This window comes from Mauremys reevesii, linkage group 11 (genome assembly GCF_016161935.1).
Source record: "Mauremys reevesii isolate NIE-2019 linkage group 11, ASM1616193v1, whole genome shotgun sequence".
Classification (NCBI taxonomy): domain Eukaryota; kingdom Metazoa; phylum Chordata; order Testudines; family Geoemydidae; genus Mauremys; species Mauremys reevesii.
The window spans coordinates 47,032,685-47,056,580 of NC_052633.1; the positions used below are offsets into that span (position 1 = coordinate 47,032,685).

Here is a 23,896-nt window from a genome sequence, read left to right on the forward strand (position 1 = left end):
GTGGCAAATGGTGCTTGTATTCAGTACTATTGCCCTAGATTCATAGTTTCATGTAACCGAGCAATTCCCTCCTCATTTCCCTCATCCCTGGTGGGCCATACTCACCATGGCTGGTACTGTGAGTGGTGCCGTGAACAAGCACTCTGAAGCAGAAGCATCACTAAACTTGTCTTGTTTAAAAGTTATGGGGAGCAAAAGAAGTGAGTTCTGAATCTTTCCATTGTGACTATACTGACAGTGGTACCTCTGTGTATTTTATCTACAGCTGCTGCTGTTGCAGCCTGGAGGGGATCCCTCTCCGTACTTGTGGAACCCCTGAACCAGATAAGAAGGAGAAAGGAGAGGACTCGGGATGACATGTTCAATGAAATCTTGCAAGCCAGTGCTGCATCAGACTATGAGCAAATGGCCTGGAGGGTGAACATTGCAGATAATCTGGAGAAGGAAAGAGCGGATTGGAGAAAAGCCTAGGTATCACAGCAGGAAAAGGGAGAGGGTGATGCACCAGGACATAATGGTCTTCTCTGGCAGGAAACACAGATGCTACCTCTTGGGGACCTACAGGTTCAACAATCACAAGCTTGCTCCCCTTTGCAGTTTATGAAAACTCCATTACAGCACCTCCTTATGCCCCCACTTCAATATTCCATGTGGTATCAGTAGCTGCATCCCTATCCCTACCACTCCATCCGGGGTATGTTAAGGAGAACCAGAGCTTCACATACACTGACCTGAGAGAGCCAGGGTTGCTGTTTTTGTAGGTAAAATGGACATCAGTGTTCTTTCCACTTGTTAAGTTCTGTTCCATACATTTATTAATGTATTTGCTTTTAGCTTGCACAGAATTTTCTTTGCACTAAATTTGTTGCTGAATAAAATTCTATTTGTTCACAATATATGCTGCAAAGTGTCTAGCAGTTGTGAAACCACCTACTGACTTGTTACTGTACAAAGTGACACAACCCATAGGATCAGTGATAAACAGTGTAATAATCATAAATGTACACCAAACCCAGCACAATTCCTGATAGGTCCCAAAACAGCAGGGTGAGGTAGAGCCCAGTACACCGCAATGCATTACTGTGGCTCACTATTAAAAGTGCTCTTTCAAAGCTTCTCTAAGCAATATAGCTCTGTGTTGAGTTCTTCTGATAGAGCTTGTGTCTGGCTGTTTAAACTCCGCAGACAGTCGCTCTACCTCTACACAGGCAGTAAATTTTCCCCCTTTGCTTCACAGATATTATGAAGTACACAGCAGGGAGCTATAATCATTGGGATTTTTTCCCCACTCAGATCCAATCTTATGAGTAAACAATGCCAGCAGCCCTTCAATCTACTGAAAGCACATTCAACTGTCATTCTGCACCTGCTGAGCTGATAGTTGAATCTTTTCTTCGTGGGAGGCAAACCCATAGCCAAACTAGGGCTGCTCCCTCAGCTGCCCCTCCTCCAGTCCCCGTGGAGTAGGTGGACAGCGCCTGCTCTGCCTCAACCATCAGGTGAACATCTCCCGCTTCCAGGCCTTGCAGAGATTCCTTTGTGGGGCGGGTAGTCTGGCATGGAGCACATTAGTGCATACCTTCTTCAGCTGCCTCCAAGGGCACTGATATGACCACCAGCTCTTCTACCTCCATCTGAGGAGTCTCTCATGCGACCTCTCTGAGCTGCTGGTCTTCTACCAGGACCTCCTCAGAACCTGGAAGCTAGTCTTGGCGACAAGGTCAGTGGCGACCACTGAGAGGGAAGATCTCCTCACAGAGCCCCTGCTACACAACCCCCATTTCAGCATGCAGGTGGTGGAGCCCCCCTCGGTGCACCAGAGGTTGGTCCTGGCTGGTACCACCAGGATCAGAGGCCTCCTGGACTATGACTGGAGGGACTAGGTAGACCCCCTGGTGCTTGGTCAGCCCATGGGGCTCTACACCCCTTGTGTCCACCAGGTATACTCCAGAAGGTGAGGGCAGCCTTACTGCTTTGCCTCTCGAGCAGGTCCTGTGGGAGGGTACTCCCTAGCTGCCCTCCAGACCTCGCCATGGGGTCCCTACCTCATGAGCCCTGCCCCATCCACCCACTCCGCCCCGCCCTAGCCACCCATGACCTGCAGCTAGTCTGTCTCTGAACCGCGCCTAGAAAACAACTGTATGTGTTCGTGCTCCATACTCGTAATTTCCTCATTCTCCTGTCCCGCCTCAATACCAAGTGGTAGGACCTCCTTCCTACTGTTGAGGGTGAGGAGCCCCAGTGGGCCAGTCAGTATTCTACCCTCAGCCCGCTGGGAATATTAGTTGGCAACTCCTTCATGGAGCCATGAGCATAGGTATGTATTTGGTGCAATTCACCATCCTCCCCATGCTTGCCCTTTTTGTGATGTGAAGGAGATCCTGGCACACATTTACATTGAGTGAGCAAGGTTGCAGCCCCTTTTCTGGCTTCCCCAGAACCCTCTTCTCAGGTTCTTGCTACACTTCTCCGCACACCCCATCCATTGGCTCACAAAGTCGTGAGATCGCCTTGTCAACCTTCTCCTGGCATTGGCCAAAGTGGCTGTCCATCATATGAGAAGGAGGGCTGTTGAATGGGGAGGTGCTCTGCGACTGTGGGTCCTATTTCCAATTCTCCCTGAAGTCATGTATCAGGGCAGAGTTCCTCTGGGCTGCATCTACTGGCTCCCTGAATGCCTTTGAGGAGCAGTGAGGTGCTGTCTGGGGTTCTCTGCTAGGAGTCCCCCCTTCTGGCTCCCTGATTTTGACACTTCTGTCCCTGCTTTCTCATTTGTTGCCCCCTGAATTTACTTGAGTCCTGAGTTCAATAGTTCCTCCTCTTAGCCTGGAGTAGGAGCCTTTAGATATAGGTGGACACAACCTCAATAGGTGCCCCTCCAACAGAGCCACAGTGAGTCATCACTCAGGCATGCGGCAATAACTCAGCGGCAATAACTTACCCTTCCACAAAAAGTCTCCAGTCATGTGGCAGCATCCTGTCTGAGCAGAGCCTGGGTCAGATGACCCACAGGCTCAGGTATTTCCCCAACCCCACTAAAACTGCAAATCAGTCTGTTCAACAGCACTACACAGCCAGGAACCCTTCTACTACTTCTCAGTGTAACACTCTCTCTAGACTCCCAGCCTTGCCTAAGCCCTGTTCCAGCCTTGTCCTGGCCCTACTCTGACCTCCAGTCCTGTTACTGACCTGCTCCAGCCTTGCTTCTACCTCCTGACCCCCAGCTTTGACTTTTGGCTTGTATCAGGACTCTGGCTATAGTACTCGGCTAGCCCATGGACTCTCATCTGGGTTCTGACCTTGGCCAGTCCCCAGAGTTTAGTTCCAGCTACTACACTCAGGCCAACCCTCACCTCAATCCCGACCCTACATACAGCTTTAATCTCAGCTCCAACCACTAAGCATGACTTCCAGGAGGCAGCACCCGGTACTTGGTGCTTATGAGGTGGCTAATGTACAGGGAACAAGGGGTGGGCTGCATTCCCCAGGATTACTAATGGCATTTCAACATTGCCAATGGCAGTCCTCTGGTGGGTGAAGAACATCCCTGCTTGCAGCTTTCTGAAGAGTCCTGCATTCTTAAAGATGCAAGTGTCATACACTTTCAAAGCATCACTAGAGATCCGCCAACGCTAGCATAACAATAGAAAAGTAACCCTGTGTTGATGCACTCTGTGGCAAGGTGGTCTGGTGCCACAATAGGGATAAGCATGATATCTATTGCTTTCCCACAGTTGGGGAAACCCATTGCTGCACACTCATCCACTATGTCCTCAACATTGTCAAGAGTCACAGTTCCATCTACCAGGAGATGCCTAATGGGCCTGCACGCTTGCATGACAACGGATCCACTTGCATCAACAGTGGATTTTCCAACTTCAAAATGATATCCCACGGACTGCTAGCAATCCAGAGTTGCAAGTTTTCACAGAGCAATGGCCACTGTCAGTGTAACTTTCATTTGGGAGTCCCTGTGCTGGAGGATCGGGGCGAGCTCAGCATGCAGACCCAGGAATGTGGCCTTGAGTTCTGCAACCATTGCAAGTCATCCCAAGCCTGCATTACATGATCCCACTAGTCAGTGCTTGTTTCTTGGTCCCGGAAAGAGCTGGCTTTTGCATCTACAGCTGTTCTGTGAATGCCAACAACCTTGAATTGGGTCAGAAGCAGCATGTTCTCAATTTCATTCAATGGGTGATAGCAGAGAATAAATGAACCGAAGAGGTGGATTTCGTAGGCTACAGGATGTAATATTCAACCCCCAATTTTTATCCAAGTGTCCCCGTGAGCTGTAATATAGCATTACACTCTCGGAGTAGCAGAGGATTACGCCCTCAATCAGCATCCAGTGCAATTATAAAAGCAAGAAAAAAAGGGGTCAGAATGAAAATTGGTGTTTGTGTCAATGTAAATTTAAGAACAAAACTTTTGATTTGATATCCATAACTGCCATGAAAGCTCCTTGGGGTATCCTTGGACAGGTGATCTTGGATTCCATACTATGAAAATATGAAGCATTAATACCAAAAATCTTTGGATTACTATTCAATTAAGGGGTTTTTTTGGGCAAAGTATCAATCAAATATTTCAAATCAGACATCACAAGACTGTCAAAAATGTGTACAGTACCTTTACAATTAGCTATGAAAAAACTGTGCACAAATACACCCAGAAAATGTATGTGCTTGGAGATTTTTACTAGACTTAGTATTTACATATACCAAATACAAGACAAACTGGCTTAATTTAAGTGTCATTTTTCCCCCTAAGCCTCATTAGCTTAATTATGTAAATGGTCATTTATTAAACTACAATGGAAAGAACCGAAAGATAAATAAAACTGCATTTACGTCTAATGCAAAATGTGATTTCCTGTCTGGTAGGTGGTAGTAGGAGATAGGAATATACTCTTATGTCACTGAATAAATAATACCACGTCAGTTCAACACCTGCACTGACATCCTAATTCTTTTGGATGTAATGAAGGTATGGACTATTTTTCTGGAAAACTCTTAAAGGCTTGAGCCTTAAACATTTAAAGGGCCTTAACTGAGATAATATCTTTCCCTTTGAAATGAAATGGCAGCTGAGGTGAATTTGGACTTTAATGAGAGGTAACTGGAGGCAGGCCATTTTGAATGTGGGACCCTTAGAACTCATTCTTTCACGTGGCAATAGAGCTCTAGTTGCTTAGCTTATAAGGCAGTGCAAAGACCCAGCTTTTTTTTTTTTTTAAGGTGTGCATGTGTAAGAAAGAGAGAGAAACTGAAAAACAGATGGGGAAGATTGAAAAAGATATATATTTCCATATGCAAGGTGTTTTTGTAGGTATCAAAGCCTTACAGAGGAGAAACACTAATTTTATGTTAGTAACAATACTGTCAAAGGACAGGTGAAGTACTTCAAATATGAAATAAGAGATGATCTCAAATGAGCTGTGTAATTGGCCTTACATTGGGAGAGGTGTTTTTGGCAGACATAAGAACAATTTGGAAAGGCCATAGATAGGGGACCATATTTCCCTATACTGAAAAAGGGACACTAGGTAAGTGGCGATGCCAGATGGCCTGAGCCCCTCCATGTGTTGCCGCTCACCTCGAGTTGACATCACAGATGTCATGACTTTTTTGACAAAAATGGACATTTGTCCTGTTTGCTCTTGTCCGAATCAGGGCAGGAACAAATGGGACAAATGACCAGTTTTGTGAAAAAAGTCATGATGTCCGAGACAGAGCTTAAAAAGGAGACTGTCCCGGCCAAATCTGGACGTATGATCACCCTAGCCATAGATGAAATTAACATTTCTACACATTAAATACACTATCTCCTTAAAAGGAGATCACACCAAATCATAACTGAAGTCACTGTTTGAAGAATGGAGAAACACAAAGATGAATTCAAAACAAACAGTAATAGGTGTTAAGAAGATGCTCCCTAGGTGAGTGTTAATTATTAGGTTCATTGTAAGTGGAAGCCCAGGTACAGTTATTTAATAAAAGAGCATGTTAAGAGCCTTAATAGTGAATGTTGAATGTAACAGGCTTCAGTTTCAAGGGCTGCCAATCACCTAATTTTCTGGAGGACCTGTAATTACCCATATTTATAACCAAAAACATTTCTAATTACACAAAAAAGTGTACTATGATGACTGTAATTCTTCTATATACAGAATGAAATTTTTTTTTAAGATGACTGACAATTATTGATACATTGTATCAAATATACAGGATTATGTTTTACACTAAAATATTCAAAAGTATGCATATACAAGGAATTTTCAGAAACAAAATGCAAAGAAAATACTTTTTAAAAATTGACAAACTAGATAACCTTATTCAGAAAAAATGTTGCAACACAATTACTGTACTGTATGTGAGCATGCTGTATGGATTTGTGTTGAAATAGCACCCTAACTTGGGTGCAAACAGGGGCGGCTCCAGGCACCAGCGCAGCAAACGTGTGCCTGGGGCAGCAAGCCCTGGGGGGTGGCCTGACGGTCGCCGTGAGGGTGGCAGACAGGCAGCCTTCGGCAGCATTTCTGTGGGAGGTCTGTCGGTCCTGCAGCTTTGGCGGTGGGTACGCAGAAGGCGTTGGACCGGCAGATTACCCGCAGAGCTGCTGCTTAATCCGTGTGACCTCCTGCAGAAACGCCGCCGAAGGCTGCCTGACTGCCATGCTTGGGGCAGCAAAAATCATAGAGCCGCACCTGGGTGCAAATATTTATAAATGAAGTACTCCCTGTTGGACAATGTCTGAGAAGTATTTGAAAACGTACATTCAGTACAAATATTATACCCTCGTAAAGTATATCAATAGTTATTGGAACCATTAGTTTACTGATTTGCTGCAAATACATAAATTAGCACAATTGCTTTTTCAAGTCCATAAAATCAAACGTGATAACTTCTCCGCTCTACTGTGTTATGACTTAGGATAACCCAAGCAAAATTAAAGCTTTACTTACTGCTCTGAAAGATACTCACTGAAGCAAGAGACCTTTTTAATACCAGCTCTAGTGAGACAGCATTTTTGAATGCTGAATACAGTAATGAAAGCTGAACAACTTTTATAGAAAAGAATTATCCGTAGCACCCAAGACACTGGAATAAAACATTTAACTTGGGGGTAGGTAGAAAATAAAGCCATGAAGGCCTGTACCTTGTGCTGGCAATACTTGGTGATTCTGCGCCAAGCCTACATCTTTCTAGCTGACTGGCAACGATTTGCCTTTCCACCTCCAGCTCTCTGGTGAGTCTTTGAAACTGGAGCTCCTGTGATTCCAAAATAAAAAAATACGGCATTCTAGAGTTAAAAGTACTTGGTCTACATCAATATCGAAACACTAATCATTATATATGAAAATTTTGCCTTGGTGTGACTCTTAATTAGCTGGAATAATCTATAATCACAATAATACACAGTATGATTTTACAGCTCTTTAATATTTGTAGTATCTTTTGGTTTAATCTTTTCTATTCAAAAGAGAAAGAAAAAATGCTCAGGTCTGCTTCTATCTAACCTGTGATTTCAACTCTTTCAATATCTTGCCCTGCTTTGGCACTTTAACAAATTGTGGTTTACAATACACCTTCCTCAGTGGTGTCTGTAACTGAGGCATATCGCACAATACTACCACTTATTTTCAACTGTAGAGCTTTATAACATCAACTACAGATGCTCCCCGGGTTACGCAAACCTGATTTATGGAAATCTGCAGTTCCGTAAGCTTTTTTTGGGGGGGCGTAATTGTCAGAGATACATTCCAGACTTACGCAAAATTCGACTTACGCAATGCGTTCCGGAACGGAACTCTTGAATAAGTTGGGGAGTGTCTGTACAGTACATGGTGATTTTTGCACTAAAAATCCCAAATACATTTATTGTACAGTTTCCAGGCTGACAGAAATATGTTGCAGAGACAGTCTTTCACCTTTGAAAGCTATAAAACAAAGCATTCTAACTCCAGACAAAGTCTTGTTATAGTTCTCTACCATATAAGCATCATCCCTCCCCCACTATAAAAAATGCAGTCATTTGTAATGTAATGCTAACAAGGGATATTAAAAGCTAAAGAGATTTTCTATAGAAATGATACTCTGCAATCTGTACTATATCAAGGGAAACAAACCATATTATAGGAAGAGACATTTTACTTGTATTTAGACAGCTTTGTAATCAAGCAAAGGGGCTGCATCTGAGCAATTGTACAGTATTTGCAATTCAAATTCCATATCCATTGTGCATTCTTTAAATACTGAAATACTGTTTTAAACAGTGTTTAAGCATGCAAGTCAGACTATATAGAGGTGTTTTTTAAAAGGTAATTTATCAAATAACTGTAGCTCTTTGAATGTATTTCATAGCGCCAGACTATATATGAGTTTCTTACCTTGCCATGTGACCACAGAATTATTTGAATAGTAGTTGGTAGTTATGCAGGATGGGTATAAATACACTTCCCCACTAACAGTCCCAAAGTACCTCTCTGCTATTTGAGGCCCCATTTCTAAGCCTGCAGAGCTAATCGAGAGACCAGACGGCTCTCTGCAACAAGGGACTGGAACTGCTCTCTGGAGCTTTCTGGCAATTTATTTACCAACTCAGAGACTGCTTCCAAGTTAGAATCATTGTACCTGGACATTAAGGCCTGGTGAGTGGCAATTCCAGCCACGTAAATTTTCTGTAGAATAAATCTTTTATCCAAAATGATCATACTTTTGGTATCTTTTTCTTTAGAGGCAGACTTATCCCAGCCTCGATGACTCCTTTTGTTCACACTCGCCACTACTAGTGAGTCCATTGTAGCATGTAAATAAAACTGCTCAAACTCCCGAGATAGAACCTGATATTTACGCTCTATTTGGTCACAGTTGGATGGAGGAAGGAGTTTGCAGCAGTGTCCTAATAGGCTGCATAATGGCAAGGTTACCTTTCCTGCCATAGACAGATGCAAAATGGCAATCACTTTGTGGGTATTCTCCTCCACTAGAGGTAAGTCCTGTAATTGTGAGTCTGCAGGTTGATTGGTACCAACCATCACAAGCCTCTCACTACCAGCAGGAGAAGGTTCCCTCTTATGGATCTGCTTCACTGAGTGTAAGAAAAGGACCCAAGAAGCTCTGGACTCTCAGTAGTGTGAGACTTGAGAACCTCCCTAAAGGATCTGATGAAGAATCAGAGTATTCTGAGAACAAAGGAGGTGTAGTATTGAGGAGAGTCTTTGGCAACCATACCCTGGATCTATGCCAGGAGCACAGCACCAGAGGAAGCTGATAGTACCTGTCACAGGGTAGGCCATGTGTGGTCACAAGCAAGGAAAGAGGTGTCTGGCATTGTTGATACCAATGTGTGTGATTGCCCTGCCATGATCACGGAAGTCTGATCCATCTCAGCTGAAGAAATAGTTGATGTAGATGGCCCTTGGGAATGCCCTGGGGTCAATGGCTCTGGTCTATCAGTATAAACCGCTATCAACAAGCCCCCGGGTGCACTCTACCATCAGTACTGGAACAACCTTCTGTGGAGAAATCCTGCATTTTGGACCTTGAGGAGCCCAATACCAACTTTTTATGTTTCTGAGGCTGATATTGCTCCAATGTCTTCGGCCTTAAGAAGACAGTCCTGGTGACGGGGATATCCTGCTGTTCCTTCCTGCAGATAAAGCTGGGGGAGCATTCTGAGAAAGAGTCATTGAAGAGTTTCCCTTGAATGACCAAGGGGATTCAGACACCAGCCTAAAGAAGTCTCCATAAGGATGTAATGAAGGCTGCCTCACTCAGCTTGTTTACTTTGGTCTTGAAATCACACTTAAGACAGGCATGGGCTTTCAGTAACCTAAGCAAGGCTTGAAACCTTGGCATAGGCTGAGTACTGGGTGATGCCCAGAGGCCCACCTGAATCAGTTTTTTTTAAAGTAAAACCAGAATCTTAAGATAAAATTAGAAAATAAAAGAAAAAATTGTTGAATGAAAAAAGAAAAAAGTATTACTAGTAAGAAAATAAGCAGCAAGTTCATTCGTTCATAGGGAACACAGAACACTCCAGCCACCACCCTCGGACAGTGAGAAGGAACTGAAAGAGGGGAAGGGCGGTTCTGTCCTTTATATCCTGGTGACATTCTAGGATACCATTCAGACTAGTGGGGGGCTTTGTCACCCATGGCCTGCAACCTTGGGTGCCTTACAATGGCTTGCTGAAGCAGCTCCCAGCCGGGCCACTCACAAACAGCCTTCCAGCATACAAGCTCCACCCTGAGTGTTTGTGTGGGTGACACCAAAAGACCCTCAGTCCCAAATTTCCCCCCTCAAAATGTATGTTGTGTACTGCGCAGCTCTCTCCTGGACAGTACAAACATATTAAGTCTGTTATCCCTTTAAGGGAATAATATGCCAGTTTATCACGCCAAATTAAGTTACTAAGGATATGTCTACACTACGAAATTAGGTCAATTTTATAGAAGTCGATTTTTTAGAATTCAGTTTTATACAGTCTATTGCATATGTCCACACTAAGCACATTAAGTCAGTGGAGTGCGTCCTCACTATCGTGGCTAGCATCGACTTACAAAGTGGTACACTGTGGGTAGCTATCCCACAGTTCCTGCAGTCTCCGCTACCCATTGGAATTCTGGGTTGAACTCCTAATGCCTGATGGGGCAAAAACTTTGTAGCGGGTGGTTTTGGGTACATGTCATCAGGCCTCCCCTCCCTCCCTCCTTTCAGAAAACAACGTCAGACAATAATTTCATGCCCTTTTTCCGGGGTCCCGTCCGCCGGACCCGCTCAGCCCACTGCCTGCCTGGATGATTGGAACCCCAGGCAGGCAGCGGGCTGAGCGGGGCCGGTGGACGGAGCCCCAGACCGGCAGCAGGCTGAGCTGCCCCAGACCGGCAGTGGGCTGAGTGGCTCAGACCGCTGCCGGTCTGGGGCTCTGTCCGCCAGCTCCTGCCAGCCAAGGTCCTACTCAGCCCTGCTCAGCTGGCAGACCTCAGTGAGGTCGATTGGGGGTGCCTGGACAGACATGGCTATTCTCCTCTTGAGCACCGAATGGGAGTGACTGCAGGTCATTCTCTTCTTTAAGTTTTGTCTCATGGAGATTCAGTCCTGCCTGGAATATCATGCAAGCTGGAGGCTTCTGCTTCAGGCTGCTCTCCCAGCCAGCAGCACCGCGCGGTCACACCTACCCCAGCCTGCCCCTTGCTCCCATGGCTCATGAAGCCCGGACAGTAGTAAGGAGCAGTTCAACTTGTAGAATGACAAATTCAGAAGGAAGGATTGCACTCTATGGGCCACGTTAAGATTATTTCAGAGTCCTAGATAGCATTTAGTCCCTATAAAAGGCTTCATGAAAATTTTCCCCCGCCCCTAACAAAAATGTTAATTTATCAGAGCAGCTGAAAGGGTAAGGAACCCAGGACTATAACTTAGAGAGAGCTTCCATATTATTTAACTCATAATTGATATAATTCAAAGTAAAGTTTCACAGCGTGGTCTGTTCTAAGACTAAAAATGCAGGAGAGGAGTCAGAAAAAGGAACAGCGACCTGTTTCCACCCAGTTTCAAACTAGGGACATTTCACATGTTAGGTGAACGTGATAACCACTACACTATGAGCTTCTCTTTTTTGGCCACAGACTTTGCTGAATGCATAGGAATGTTTTCTCTAGCTACAGAAGCTACCTAATGCAATGTCTATATCAGGGGTTGGCAATCTTTCAGAAGTGGTGTGCCGAGTCTTCATTTATTCACTCTAATTTAAGGTTTCACGTGCCAGTAATACATTTTAACGTTTTTAGAAAGTCTCTTTCTATAAGACTATAATATATAACTACGCTATTGTTGTATGTAAAGTAAATAAGGTTTTAAAATGTTTAAGAAGCTTCATTTAAAAATTAAATTAAAATGCAGAGCCCCCCGGACCCAGGCAGTGTGAGTGCCACTGAAAATCAGCTCATGTGCCACCTTCGGCACACGTGCCATAGGTTGCCTACCCCTGGTCTATATCTATGGCCTTCCTGCTCACAAAGTTGTCATGCCCCCACCCAAGGCTGACACGGCGTGGAGTGCATGTGACACAGCGACCTGGCTTGGGCAGGATTGTTAGCGAGGCATGATACTTTTGCCGTTAAGCAAAAACAGCAATTCTTTCCTGGCCTCTGCCACTGAATGCCTCCATGCATTATGCTGTGCCCCATCAGTGCGGGAGGACTGCATGAGCTCGGAAAACATGTAATCGCTATTGCGTTTTTTTCGCCTTCTAATCTGCGATAACCTCAGGGATGGAGATGATCGGGGGAGCGTAAAAACATTTTGGGGGGACTGCATGGTCACCTGTGCTGCTGAGTTTGCCATGCTGGCCAAACAGGAAATTAAATTCAAAAGTTCCTGGGACTTTTCCTGTGTACCTGGCTAGTGCATCTCAGTTCAAAGTGCTGTCCAGAGCATTCACAATGGAGCACTCTGGAATAGTTCCTTGAGGGCAATACCGTCGAATTGCGCCCACACTACCCCAAATTTGACCCAGCGATGTTGATTTCAGCGCTAATCCCGTGATTGGGGAGGAGTACAGAAATAGATTTTAGGAGCCCTTTAAGTCAACAAAAATTGATCTAACGCTGCTAAATTTGACCTAAACTCGTAGTGTAGACCAGGGCTAAGTGAATACAAGTAAAAAAGCATAAAAGTCAGAAAAAGTTACCAAAAAATATAGGTAAAACGCTTACTTGTGCCTAAGTTAACAAACTATATTAGATTCAAGCACAATTTCTCACCACATGCTTCCAGTAAGGTTACTGACCAAACTCTTCACATTAGGACCCCTCCCCCAAAGTCCAATAGCTGTTTCCTTTTGTTTTCTCAGATACAGAGAATGTGATAGGCAGGAAGAAAGAGAGGGGTATCTTGGGGTGTTTGCCCCTTCTTTTTTATAGTTTCAGTCCCCTTTTTGAAAAACATTTCTAGTTGGGAACTCAGAGACAAAGTGTGTGTAAGGATGTTTCCTGCTGTTTCTTTTTCACTTGGTTGAGCTTCCTTTGTTTTCCCTTGCTGATTGATGACTCTGTTTATTGCTTATATGCACACCAAGGCAAACACACTCCTTTAACACAGGCCTGTTTGACCACTTTGGTGCTACGTGAGTTTTTGAACATGCACTCTTAACATCATACAGGGAAATCTTATAACTTCACAACAATGTTGCCACACATTCTATCAGGACAATACTGACCAGCAAATTATGAGTTTTCAAATGATATCTTACAAAGCATACCTTGTGCAAAGATTATTACAATAATATGTAGAATGTGTACTCTGTCACAATCCTCTATTCTGTAACAATCCTCCACACAGAGCATGACAAACTCTCCAACACCGGCGAACAAGACACCTACAGAGTAATGGAAATTATATGTAAGGATTTCAAGAAGAATTATCCCTTTTTCTTCTTTCATGAGATTGCGTCCATGAAGCTCCACTGTAGGAAACAAGCTAGCAATGGCCTCTCTGAGGAAGTGGGCTAAGGGGCCTACTAAGTTGAAAAGCAATGCAGTGCAACCAGAATCTGCTCTTGATGCAATGTCAAGAGCAAAGCAAGTTGTGAAGGTGTGAACCAACTGCATACAGCAACCTTACAGATTTCCAACAACTGCACATTACAGACAAAAGACACAGAAGCTATCATCCCCCTAGTAAAGTGAGACCCATTACCTACTCCATAACATAACTGAATGCACGATTATCCATTTAAACTTTCCGTAGGCTGAGGTAGCAAGACATTTAGATTTTTTTCCTCTCAATGTTTAAGAAGAGTATGGCTGGCTTACTAAATATTTTAGGCTTCTCTAAATACTAGCAAATAGTATTTTTATATTCAGGATGTGAAACTTCACTTACCCACTATGGCTATCAGATAACAGGAAGCAGTGGGCTAATTAAGATGAAAATCCAATGCAGTTTTGGTCAGAAATTTGCAGTGAGGTCTATTACCATCCTGACGTTGCAGAAAATGGTAAAAAACGGGAGAGATTCTAACTCATACCTCCATGACTGAGGTAATGGCAACTAACAAGACTGAAAGATCCTTTGGGTTCATATGAAGAGTTTACATAATACCAAATTCAAATCCAAAGACTCACAAACAGGACGGTATATGTTTGTAAGACCTTTTAAAATTATTTCACCAGAGAATGGCCAAAATTATGGTAATTTTCACTGAGACACAGGTAGGCAGAAATAACAGTATGGAAACTGTAACAGTTGACAGAAACAGTACCTTGACAGGAGAAACATGAGAAGAAAGTCTATATTAATCAGAACTGGATGAGAGAGGATATAAGGCCTCTACATTGAGCAAATTTTAATGCCTTCCATTTGCCACTGTAACACACTCTAGTGGTAGATTTTTTGGACCTTAAGACGACCACCATGACTGCTTCAGGCATAGGTCAGTCGTAAGACATCTTGACCTAGGAATCCAGTAATCATTCTATCAGGTGCAGAGTCCCGAGGTCCAGGGGCATCATCCTGCAATTTTGCTGGGACAGGAGATTTTGGCTAGATGATCTTTGGATGGGGTTAGAAGCTCAGAGAGAGAGAGAGAGAGAAAGAGAGAGAGAGAGGTTGCTTACCAGTAACCGATTTTCTTAGGAGTGTAGCTTCTGCATATCCACACTTATGGAATCAGCAGCTCCTAGCAGTAAGCTGTGGAATCTTTTGGAGAGTGTATCCATCAGAATCACTTGCCCTGGCGTTCCTCTTTCCTTCAAGGAAAATTCAGTTGGTATAAAAGTGGGAGTGACCCTAACTGTCCTTCATTTTCTTTCCTAATTTTGGAACTCTTGATCTGAGATTTTGAAGAAGTGGAGAAGATAGGTAAGGAGTGTGAATATGCATCATGGACAACACACTCTCAGAGAAGAACAGTTACTGATAAGTAACTTCTCTTTTTAGTTTGATTGACTTCTGTATATTCCCACTTGTGAGAGATTGGCAAGCAGTACAAGCTCCATCAGATGGTGGGCAAGGAGCTGTAGGTGAAAAAGGGTGGCAAAACTACCAAAACGAATATCCATTCTAGATGACAGGCCAAGAAAGTATTAGAAATTACTTAATTTCACTCTTCCAGATCAGACCTCAGTGACGGACAAATTTTTGTTTCAAGCAAATACAGAGCTTCAAGTAATAGCTGTGCAAATTCTGTTAAAAGGACAGTATGAAATCATCCAATGGATGTTACATTCAGATTAGCTGAATACCATTTATCATCTCCATATAAATGAAGTAAGAAAGAGACTTGGGGATCTATGAAGATCCAACTGGTCGCACAGAATAGAGAATTAACCTGTGAATGGCTGCTCCGCCCAACTCGTTAGCAAATCAAGTGTGCCCACAACGAGATGTACAATGGTGGATGGAAAGAACATTCTGCAAGGAACAAGAGGACAAGGTGGTGTGCTGTTTTCCCAAGCCAAGACATGAGACGTGCCTATGACAGAATAGTGTTCTGAAGCATTGGTGTATAATTGGCACTAACAACATTGCTTCATGAGATACCTCACAGATTACAGGCTACTGAAAGAGAAGACTGGCCAAGCACTGTTGGATACCATTCCTGACCTACCCAACAAAGGAAAACAGAGTACAGAAGATTCTTGAAGTGAACTGCTGGCTAGGTAAATGGTGTAAGGTAGAATGTTGGTTTTGTAGAATATTGGTCCACCTTCTCTGAGGAAAGGGGGTTGTACAGATGGTCTGTAGTTCAGTAGAAGGGGAACCAATCTTCTAAGGCAGGGGTCCCCAACCCCTGGTCCGCGGCCCGGTACCGGTCCGCGGCCTCTTAGAAACCGGGCCGCGAACCGACCCAGTGGAGCTTCCGCAGGCATGCCTGCGGGAGGTCCAGCTGAGCCGCGGGACGAGCGCTCCCTCCGCAGTCGTGCCTGCGGGAGGTCCGCTGCTCCCGGGGCTCAGCTGGAGCTTCCGCAGGCACGCCTGCGGGAGGTCCACCGGCTCCAGTGGAGCTTCCGCAGGCGTGCCTGCGGAAGCTCCAGCTGAGCCCTGGGAGCAGCGGACCTCCCGCAGGCACGACTGCGGAGGGAGCGCTCGTCCCGCGGCTCAGCTGGACCTCCCGCAGGCACGACTGCGGAGGGTCCGGCAAACGAAACCGGTCCCTGGACCTAAAAAGGTTGGGGACCCCTGTTCTAAGGGACAGGCTGGCTAGCATAGTTAGGAGGGCATTAACTAAACCCTTTAATCTAAAATGGGAAGGGTAACAAGAGGGAGCAAATAAGCATTAATTTAGCATGAAATTAAGAAAAACATCAATCAAGACAACCAAGGAGGTGAAGAGAAGCAATTATTGAATTGCTATATACAATGCTAGGATCCTGGGTAACAAACAAGAGGAATTGGAATTGCTTATTCAGGAGCATAAATTTGACCTATCTGATATTACTAAAAGCTGGTGGGAAGAGTTGCATGTTTGGAATGTTAAAAACACTAGTTAGAACCTATTTATGGAAAAATCAAGTGGGCAATCAGAGAGAGGAAATAACAGTATGTCAAAAATGGTATTTCCCGTTTCCAAAGCACCAACAACTCAAGTAAATGATCTTGAATGCTTGTGGATCAATGTTCTAACAGATAAAGCAGAAGATGGAATACTAATTGGTGCCTGCTACAGACCAAATCACACTAGAGAACATGATGACTAGAACCATAAGCACCTACCTAGGTGTGTGTGTATGGCGGGGGACGGGGGAGTAAAGGTAGGGGGGCAGGGAGGGACGCTACCTTATCAAAGGGAACTTCAATCTGGGTAATATATGCTGGAGATACCTGCTGCCAGTGTTAAAACATCCAAGGAATGTCTAAAAATTACTATTTTTTTCTAGCTCAAAGAGTGGTGCGTCCAACAGGGGGGAATTCTATATTAGACTTCATATTGACAGATAAAGAATTTATAACAGAACTAAAAATTAGTGCTAGCTTAGATACAAGTGATTGTGACTTGATCACGTGCAAATATATAAACCCAGTGCTTTAAAAGGGCCATTTTCACAACACTGAAAACAATGATGAGATTTTTAAATCAACAGGCCAAGATAACTTGCGTCCATGAGTTTTAAAAAGCCAACAGTGATGAAGCCTTAGAACACTAGAGAAGTTATAGAGGACTGGATGAAAGCTAATATTATGCCAATATTTTAAAAGGGTAAATGGGACAACCCAGGTAATTATAGACCTATAAGCCTGACATCTATCCAGGGCAAAGTAATGGAATGGCTGATATGAGACTAGTTTAAGAAAGAATTAAAGGAAGATAATCTAATTAATGCCAACCAATATGGTTTATGGAAAGCAGATCATGTCAAACTTTTTTTTTAAGTTTCTTTTAAACACAACATTGCATATTTGGTTGATTAAGGTATTAATGATGATGCAATATATTTATACTTCTGTAAGGTTTGTGACTTGGTATCATATGCCATTTTGATTAAGAGCCTAGAATAATACAAAAATCAGCAAGGCACATATTAAACAGAACAAAAACTCGGACACTGGTAAATAATGAAGAGGATGGATCATATATACAGAGCGATCTGGATTGCTTGGTAAGCTGTGCACCAACAATGAATGTGTGTTTGAACACAGTCAAATAAGAAATTATACATCTAGGAACAAAGAATGCTGAAGTAACTTACCAATAAAAGATTAAGATGGTTCACACCAAATGAGTTCTATGACTCACTGAAACGGACCACACCATGATCTCTTTGTGATCTGACAGCATGATGCTTGTTGAAGTGCCTCTTTTTCCTACTGAGAGACTGCTTGGAACTATTGCCACTAAGGAACTTGTCTACATGGCAGCTACCGCGTGGTAAGCCAGGCGTGAATCTACAGAACACCAGCTTGTACAGTACCATCCCTTGTGGACATTGCTACATGCACTGAAATGTCCTGGAGGGCGGTTTGGCTTACTACTTTGAAAACACAGTAAGCCAAGCTGCACTCTGGGACTTGCAGGGCACTAAAGCAGTGTCCACATGGGATGTTACTGCACAGCAAGCTATAGATTCATGCCCTGGTTTGCCATGTAGACAAGCCCTAGGAATGCTGTCCCTCAGCTCCATCCTGACAACTTGGATACTTAGCTGTTGGAACCAGTTTTAACGTTTACTTACATGGTAGCCTTTATAAGAGAATGACCTTTTTCAGCAGTTTGGAATTTATTGTCAAGCTTCAGCACTGAGGGAGGCTTATTGGCCCCAATGCTTATGCCTGGAGCACAATTTTAAGAGATTATCTCCTAGACTTATACAATACCAGAGCCCTCTTGTAAAAGGAAATTCCATAGCCAAGTCTTTTAGTCTTGGGCCCTTTTGCAGAAGTCTTTGCAAGCATCATAGCCATAGGTTCAGGGCTAGAACCTAATTTTCCTACACTAGGAGACAAGCTTATCAAAATGTTTGATGACACCCCAAAACCGACAACACATATAGTATAAATACTTGTCTTAGTTTATCTAACAATTTATGAACTATTTAATAAAATAAATAGGATAGAGAAAGAGAGAGGCTTGTTCCAATATAGCTCCATCTGGAGGATTGGGGGGGGGGGGGAGTGTCTGTGGGAATTAAGGTATTTACACATTCAAGTCCATGGAATGTTTGACTTCAGAGAATTGCGAGACTCCTAGCTGTCAGCTTCTGCTCAAAAAGATTCTGTGACTTTGTGAAAAGGTGTGCAACTCCTACAGAGTGGCTATGCAGCAACTATGTCATGAAAGAGAATTACCGAACACATCTTAAAATAAAATATTTGAAAAATCACCTTCTCATTTAACTTTGGAAGACTATGAGACATCTGCATCTGCTGCAGAACAATATATAATCTTGACAGCCTGAGATCAGGCAAAATGTATCCCATTGGGTTCTATTTATAATATTTAGTTCTACACACATATTCTGTTAATGATTTAGAGTCGCAGGGTTGTTGTTTTTTAAACCCATACATTTTGTATTTTGGAAACCATTAAAGTACATCTATAAAGAAAAATATTTTTAGTCACAAAAATTTATTTTCTGTTTATAATTCTATATATAAAGCAGGTGCCAAACTGGAAGTAGTTTTAGTAGTCATACACGATCAGTGCTACAAATCAGTGGCCTATTTTCTGCTTATTAAAATGTATCTATTTGACCATTGTTAATCCCCAAAACCACACTGGTTAAAAAGCACATTTTAAAATATTTTTGGTGACTGGTTATCATTTCTATAAAGATTAAAATTATAGATTATGTAGAATGAAGAAGAATGTGAATTCCGTGGTACAGCTGTGGTTTATGAAAATGTGATATTAATTGAACTTTTACTGGCTTGGCTTTGCCAACTTCAAATATTGCTAAAACAAAAACGAGCACGGCAGAATCCATCAGTGCCCAGAAATGCATATTGTACAATCTATGTGGGTAAATGATACAGCGCTTTGGTAATGCTCATTTGGCAAGGCACTAATCTGGTCATAAAGGATAAATATATTACAATCATTTACCCTAATACACAAAGTAGATCCACACAAGGAAAATGCAGCAATAGTATCTATTACCAAAAGAGGGGGAAAAAATAAAATAAACAACCAAACCAAACCCTACAAACTGAGGTTTAAAAGAAGCATAGCAAAGTACTCAACTACTCACAAGTAATAATGAGTAAATTTTAGTGGAAAAGTCTAAATATCTTCTGTACTGCAAAATCCAATTTCAGTTAAATCTAGAAGAATTATACTCTCACCTAGGTTTTTTTTTTTTTTTTTTGGTGAGAGAAAGAGAGCATGAGCGAGTGCATGGACATGCGCACACTGAGAATTGTATACCTGGTGCCAAAAATTTGGGTCATTGTTCACTGATGTTATGTCATGCTACAAATATATTACCTCCTAATGTTTTTGATTAGTTAAAAAACCTGCACAAACTAGTGATGAATTGTAACAAGATATTCACCTCATTTCTTTTGAGGAAGCTACACTGCTGATTTTATGCCAAATGTTGTTAGTTGTGTATTTTTAGCATTCTTGGTAACTTTTGGGACTAATTGACGGCAAAAGGCTAATAGTACGCAAATCAGTAGGTGCTAAACATTAAAGCTGTGAAAGGAAAATGACCAATTTGCCATTTTCAGAGCACTATGATACAAAGAAAGACTAAATCAATTTTTGCAAACACATGCAAGGAAGATAAAAATAGCTATAAAAAGTCACAACAACCCCATATCTATTTTCTAAACTGAACAAACATTGCTTCTGTCTGTGTTCAGCATGTAACTCTATAACAATAATCACAAAGCATTACATGTTTTTAAAAAAATTGGATGCTGATGCAAATCCCAATTCTGCAATAAGATAAGCAAGGTAATGTATATTATATTTACAGTAGCAGTGACCATGATTTATGAAATTCAGAACTACATTAATACTGAACATTAACAAAAACAAATTGCCATATAGTATAAATAATATGTATGTGTTGATTTAAAGTTAGTTATTCCCAAGAAAGTATAAAAACGTGACCGATTAGCTTTCTGTAGCATGGAGTTGCCATGTACAGTTACTATCCAGTCAAACATACTATTTTTATTTGCACTATTACTAGCCATTATGTACAGGTACATAAGGTGGTATATCCAGGTTATTTATTTTTAATTGCTCATTTGTTGATTATTCTTCTTCTGAAGTGCAGTAAGAAAGCCAAAACCATTATAAAACTTGGTCAACGCAAACATTCTAAAAAATGTAGAGGTTCATAAGAATACAGATAATATAATGCACTGTAGCCTAATCTTGACAAATCCTATTACTAAAAGGAAGCCATTTCATCTAAACTGCATAATCAAAAGTTTTAGAATTTACCTAGCAATTGTGGAACTTTTCACTGTTTTCTGGTGTAAATCAAGAAGAATTATACTTTTCATTCAACCTGCATAAGAGACAAACAAATGAGATAATGCCCAAGGAGGCTTAGTTCTGTATAGGTAGAACATCAAGCATTGTCTCACATCCAGCGTGTGAAGTCACTGTTCATCTACATTGGGGTGTGGATTAGGAAGGAACACCAGTAAATCAATTATTTGGTTAAGGTGAAACTGAAAACATTTTTTACAAAAATGTACGATGTGGCCATAGAGCCACTTTTCTTCTTGAACAACTGCGTGTACAGGGGCTCTGCCATTATGGCCTGTAGCTTTCACACTCTCCTTTCAGATATAATAACCACAAGGAAGACTGTCTTCTAGCACAGGACTGATCGAGAACAGGTTGACAGGGACTCAAAAAGATGACCTATAGCCAGGACAGTATTAAGGTTCCACAGTAACTGGCTCTTTCACAGGCAGGTGGAGAAGAATGACTCTCCTTAGAAATAATCTCACCACCATAAGGTTTGAGAAAACTGACTTCCCTTGGATAGGTGGATGAAATGCAGAGATCATTGCTAAATGAACCCACAAGGAATGAGTGAGAGACCCAAAAACTGAAGATATAACAGGTAATCCAAATGTCCTGAATACAAGCCAGCATCAGCTGAGTTTTCTGAGCAGGTGACAAAACTGAAAATCACTCACTTGGCCAAATAAATTGCCCTAATCAGAGAGCTTCCTGCTTTTAAGCAACACCGGTTGCACAGGTTCTGAACATTATTTCTCCTGCTCACCTAGCCACGCAGCATCCATGCTGTGAGATGCAGAGTGCTAGATGCAAAATTATCAAGGTGCTGAGTCAGTACATTGGGATAAAGAAGAAGCGATATGGGAGGCCAAACAGACAGTATGGGTAGCTTGGAGAACCAACATTGCCGTGGACAAGCTGGAGCAATGAGAATCTGTTTGGCATGATTAACTTCCACTTAAGGATGGCCTATAGGATGACTGGGGTTGGAGAGAAGGCATACATCAGAGTCAATTCCCAACTGAGATGGAAGATATCGTTAAGGAGCCTGGACTTGGACCCATTCGACAGCAAAACTGATGACCTCAACTAACTTTATTTTTTGATTAGTATTAGCATCGACTTCTCTTCATTCAACATAAGACCCAGATAATCGAAGAGACACCATTTGAATTAGACTTGTTCTCTGGACTTGCTTCTCACTAACCAATTATCCAGGTACAGGAAAACAGTAACTTCTCTTTTTCTGATGTATGCTGACACTGCAATCATGCATTTTGTAAGAACATGAGGTGCTGAGAACAGGCTGAAGGGAAGCATAGTGTACTGATAGCGTTGGTCTGCCAAAACAAATTTCAGAAACCTCCTGTGGCTCAGGAGAATCACCATGTGGAAATAAGTAATGTGAAGGTGTAGGGCAGCAAATCAGTCACTGTGCTTCAGTGTGGAAAGGGTAGTTGGTAGAGTGACCATACGGAACCTCAAATATCTGATGTATTTGTCAAGGCTGTGGAGATTGAGGATGGGTCTCATCCCTCCTTTGGATCTGGGGACCAGGAAATACCAGGAATACAACCCCTTTCCCTGATATTCCTCTACAATCCTCCAAGCAAGCAGAGTCTGGACCTACTGAAGGAGCAGTGTCTCGTGAGTGGGCTTCCTGAAGAGGGATGGGGTAGGTAGGTGGGGTGGGGGAATGCATAGGAAATACGTGGCATAACTTGATCTCAAAGTGCTTTAGAATTTGATGGGGAGTAAAATTTATACCAAACTGAGGAAATGGAGACAGGGAGGTCACAACTGGAACATTGCCCTGGATATGCAGTCAAAATGGCTGCTTTGACACTGGAGAACAACAAGCTGGCTGGTTGAAATTAGACCTAGAAGACCTCCTCCTCTGTGATCTACGACTCATCTTGGAAAAATCTTTCTGTTTTACAGAAAGAATAACTGATAGAAAAAACACTTAAAGCTATATTGCTGCTGCTTCTATTGACCTCCATATTGACTCCTCTTTGTGGATGAGGTATAAACATCTAAGGAATGCAGAGAAGCACAGAAGTCTTTAAATGAATTTAAAGTCTTGTCAGTCTTCTCTGAAAACAAAAAGTGATCATCAAAAAGGTAAGTCTTCTATGTTCTGCTGAACATCAGGAGCTATGCCAGAATTTTGTAAACACAAGGCCATCCTTATGGTCACAGCTGATGCCATAATTCTGGATGAAGCATCAGCAACGAAGTCTTGGTCATCAGAAGGCCCTTCACAATGAACATCTTAGACCCCTCCCTGGAAACATCTGGTAACTTATCTCAATTAAAGCCATATTTGGATAATAACACCTGCTGATTTGCAATGAGCATCTGCAATGAAGTCATATACATTTTCGTCCCCATCAAGTCCAGTCTCTTGGACTTTTTGTCCTTGGGGGTAGACCTTCTCTCTCCCATTGTGACTTGTGATTTACTGCTGTTAGCATGAGAGAGTTAGGACTTGGATGGAAGTAAAAACATTCAAAGCCTTGCATGTGGACATAATACTGCTTTTCAGAATGTTTAGCTGTAGGTGGTAATGAAGCTGCAATATTCCATGGGGACCTGGGACTCCAAAGATGTCCATTTATTGGGAAAGCCACTCTCCCTGGAGTTGATGACTGGAGGATATCCAGCAATTTATGCATATTCTCCTGAGCAAATGCAGCCTGAATTCCCAAGGTGGAACCCAGATGCCTGAGAAGGCCCTGGTGTTATTTAAAGTCACTGGGCACTGGTGAGGAAAAGACCTGTACTGCACAATCATTCAGAGAGTAAGAATAAGGATGTGGAACCAAAGGGGGCTGCTGTGGGGGGAGGGAGGGGAGAAAGGGTAGGTTCATGTACGAGCAGGTCCAGCTGAGGAAGAATGACCTCAAACTGTATTTTTAATAGAGGTGGCACAGGAGGAGAAACTGCAGTTGGAATCAAT

The 23,896-nt window shown here is 42.6% G+C and overlaps 1 protein-coding gene across 9 annotated transcripts in view; it reads right to left on the minus strand.

Moving 5' to 3' along the window:
- The window catches only part of PKP4 (plakophilin 4), a 213,957-nt gene that overhangs the window by 110,965 nt on the left and 79,096 nt on the right, over positions 1 to 23,896 (minus strand). For 7 of the 9 annotated variants that reach the window (XM_039494065.1, XM_039494067.1, XM_039494066.1 and 4 more), the window contains one exon: positions 7,159 to 7,271. The exons of 1 other annotated variant lie outside the window; for it this stretch is intronic. In XM_039494065.1, the coding sequence (XP_039349999.1) occupies positions 7,159 to 7,271 (113 nt within the window). Of the gene's footprint in view, positions 1 to 7,158; positions 7,272 to 13,266; positions 13,384 to 23,896 lie in introns of all 9 variants that reach the window. One more of the 9 variants, XM_039494071.1, reaches the window with a different exon arrangement.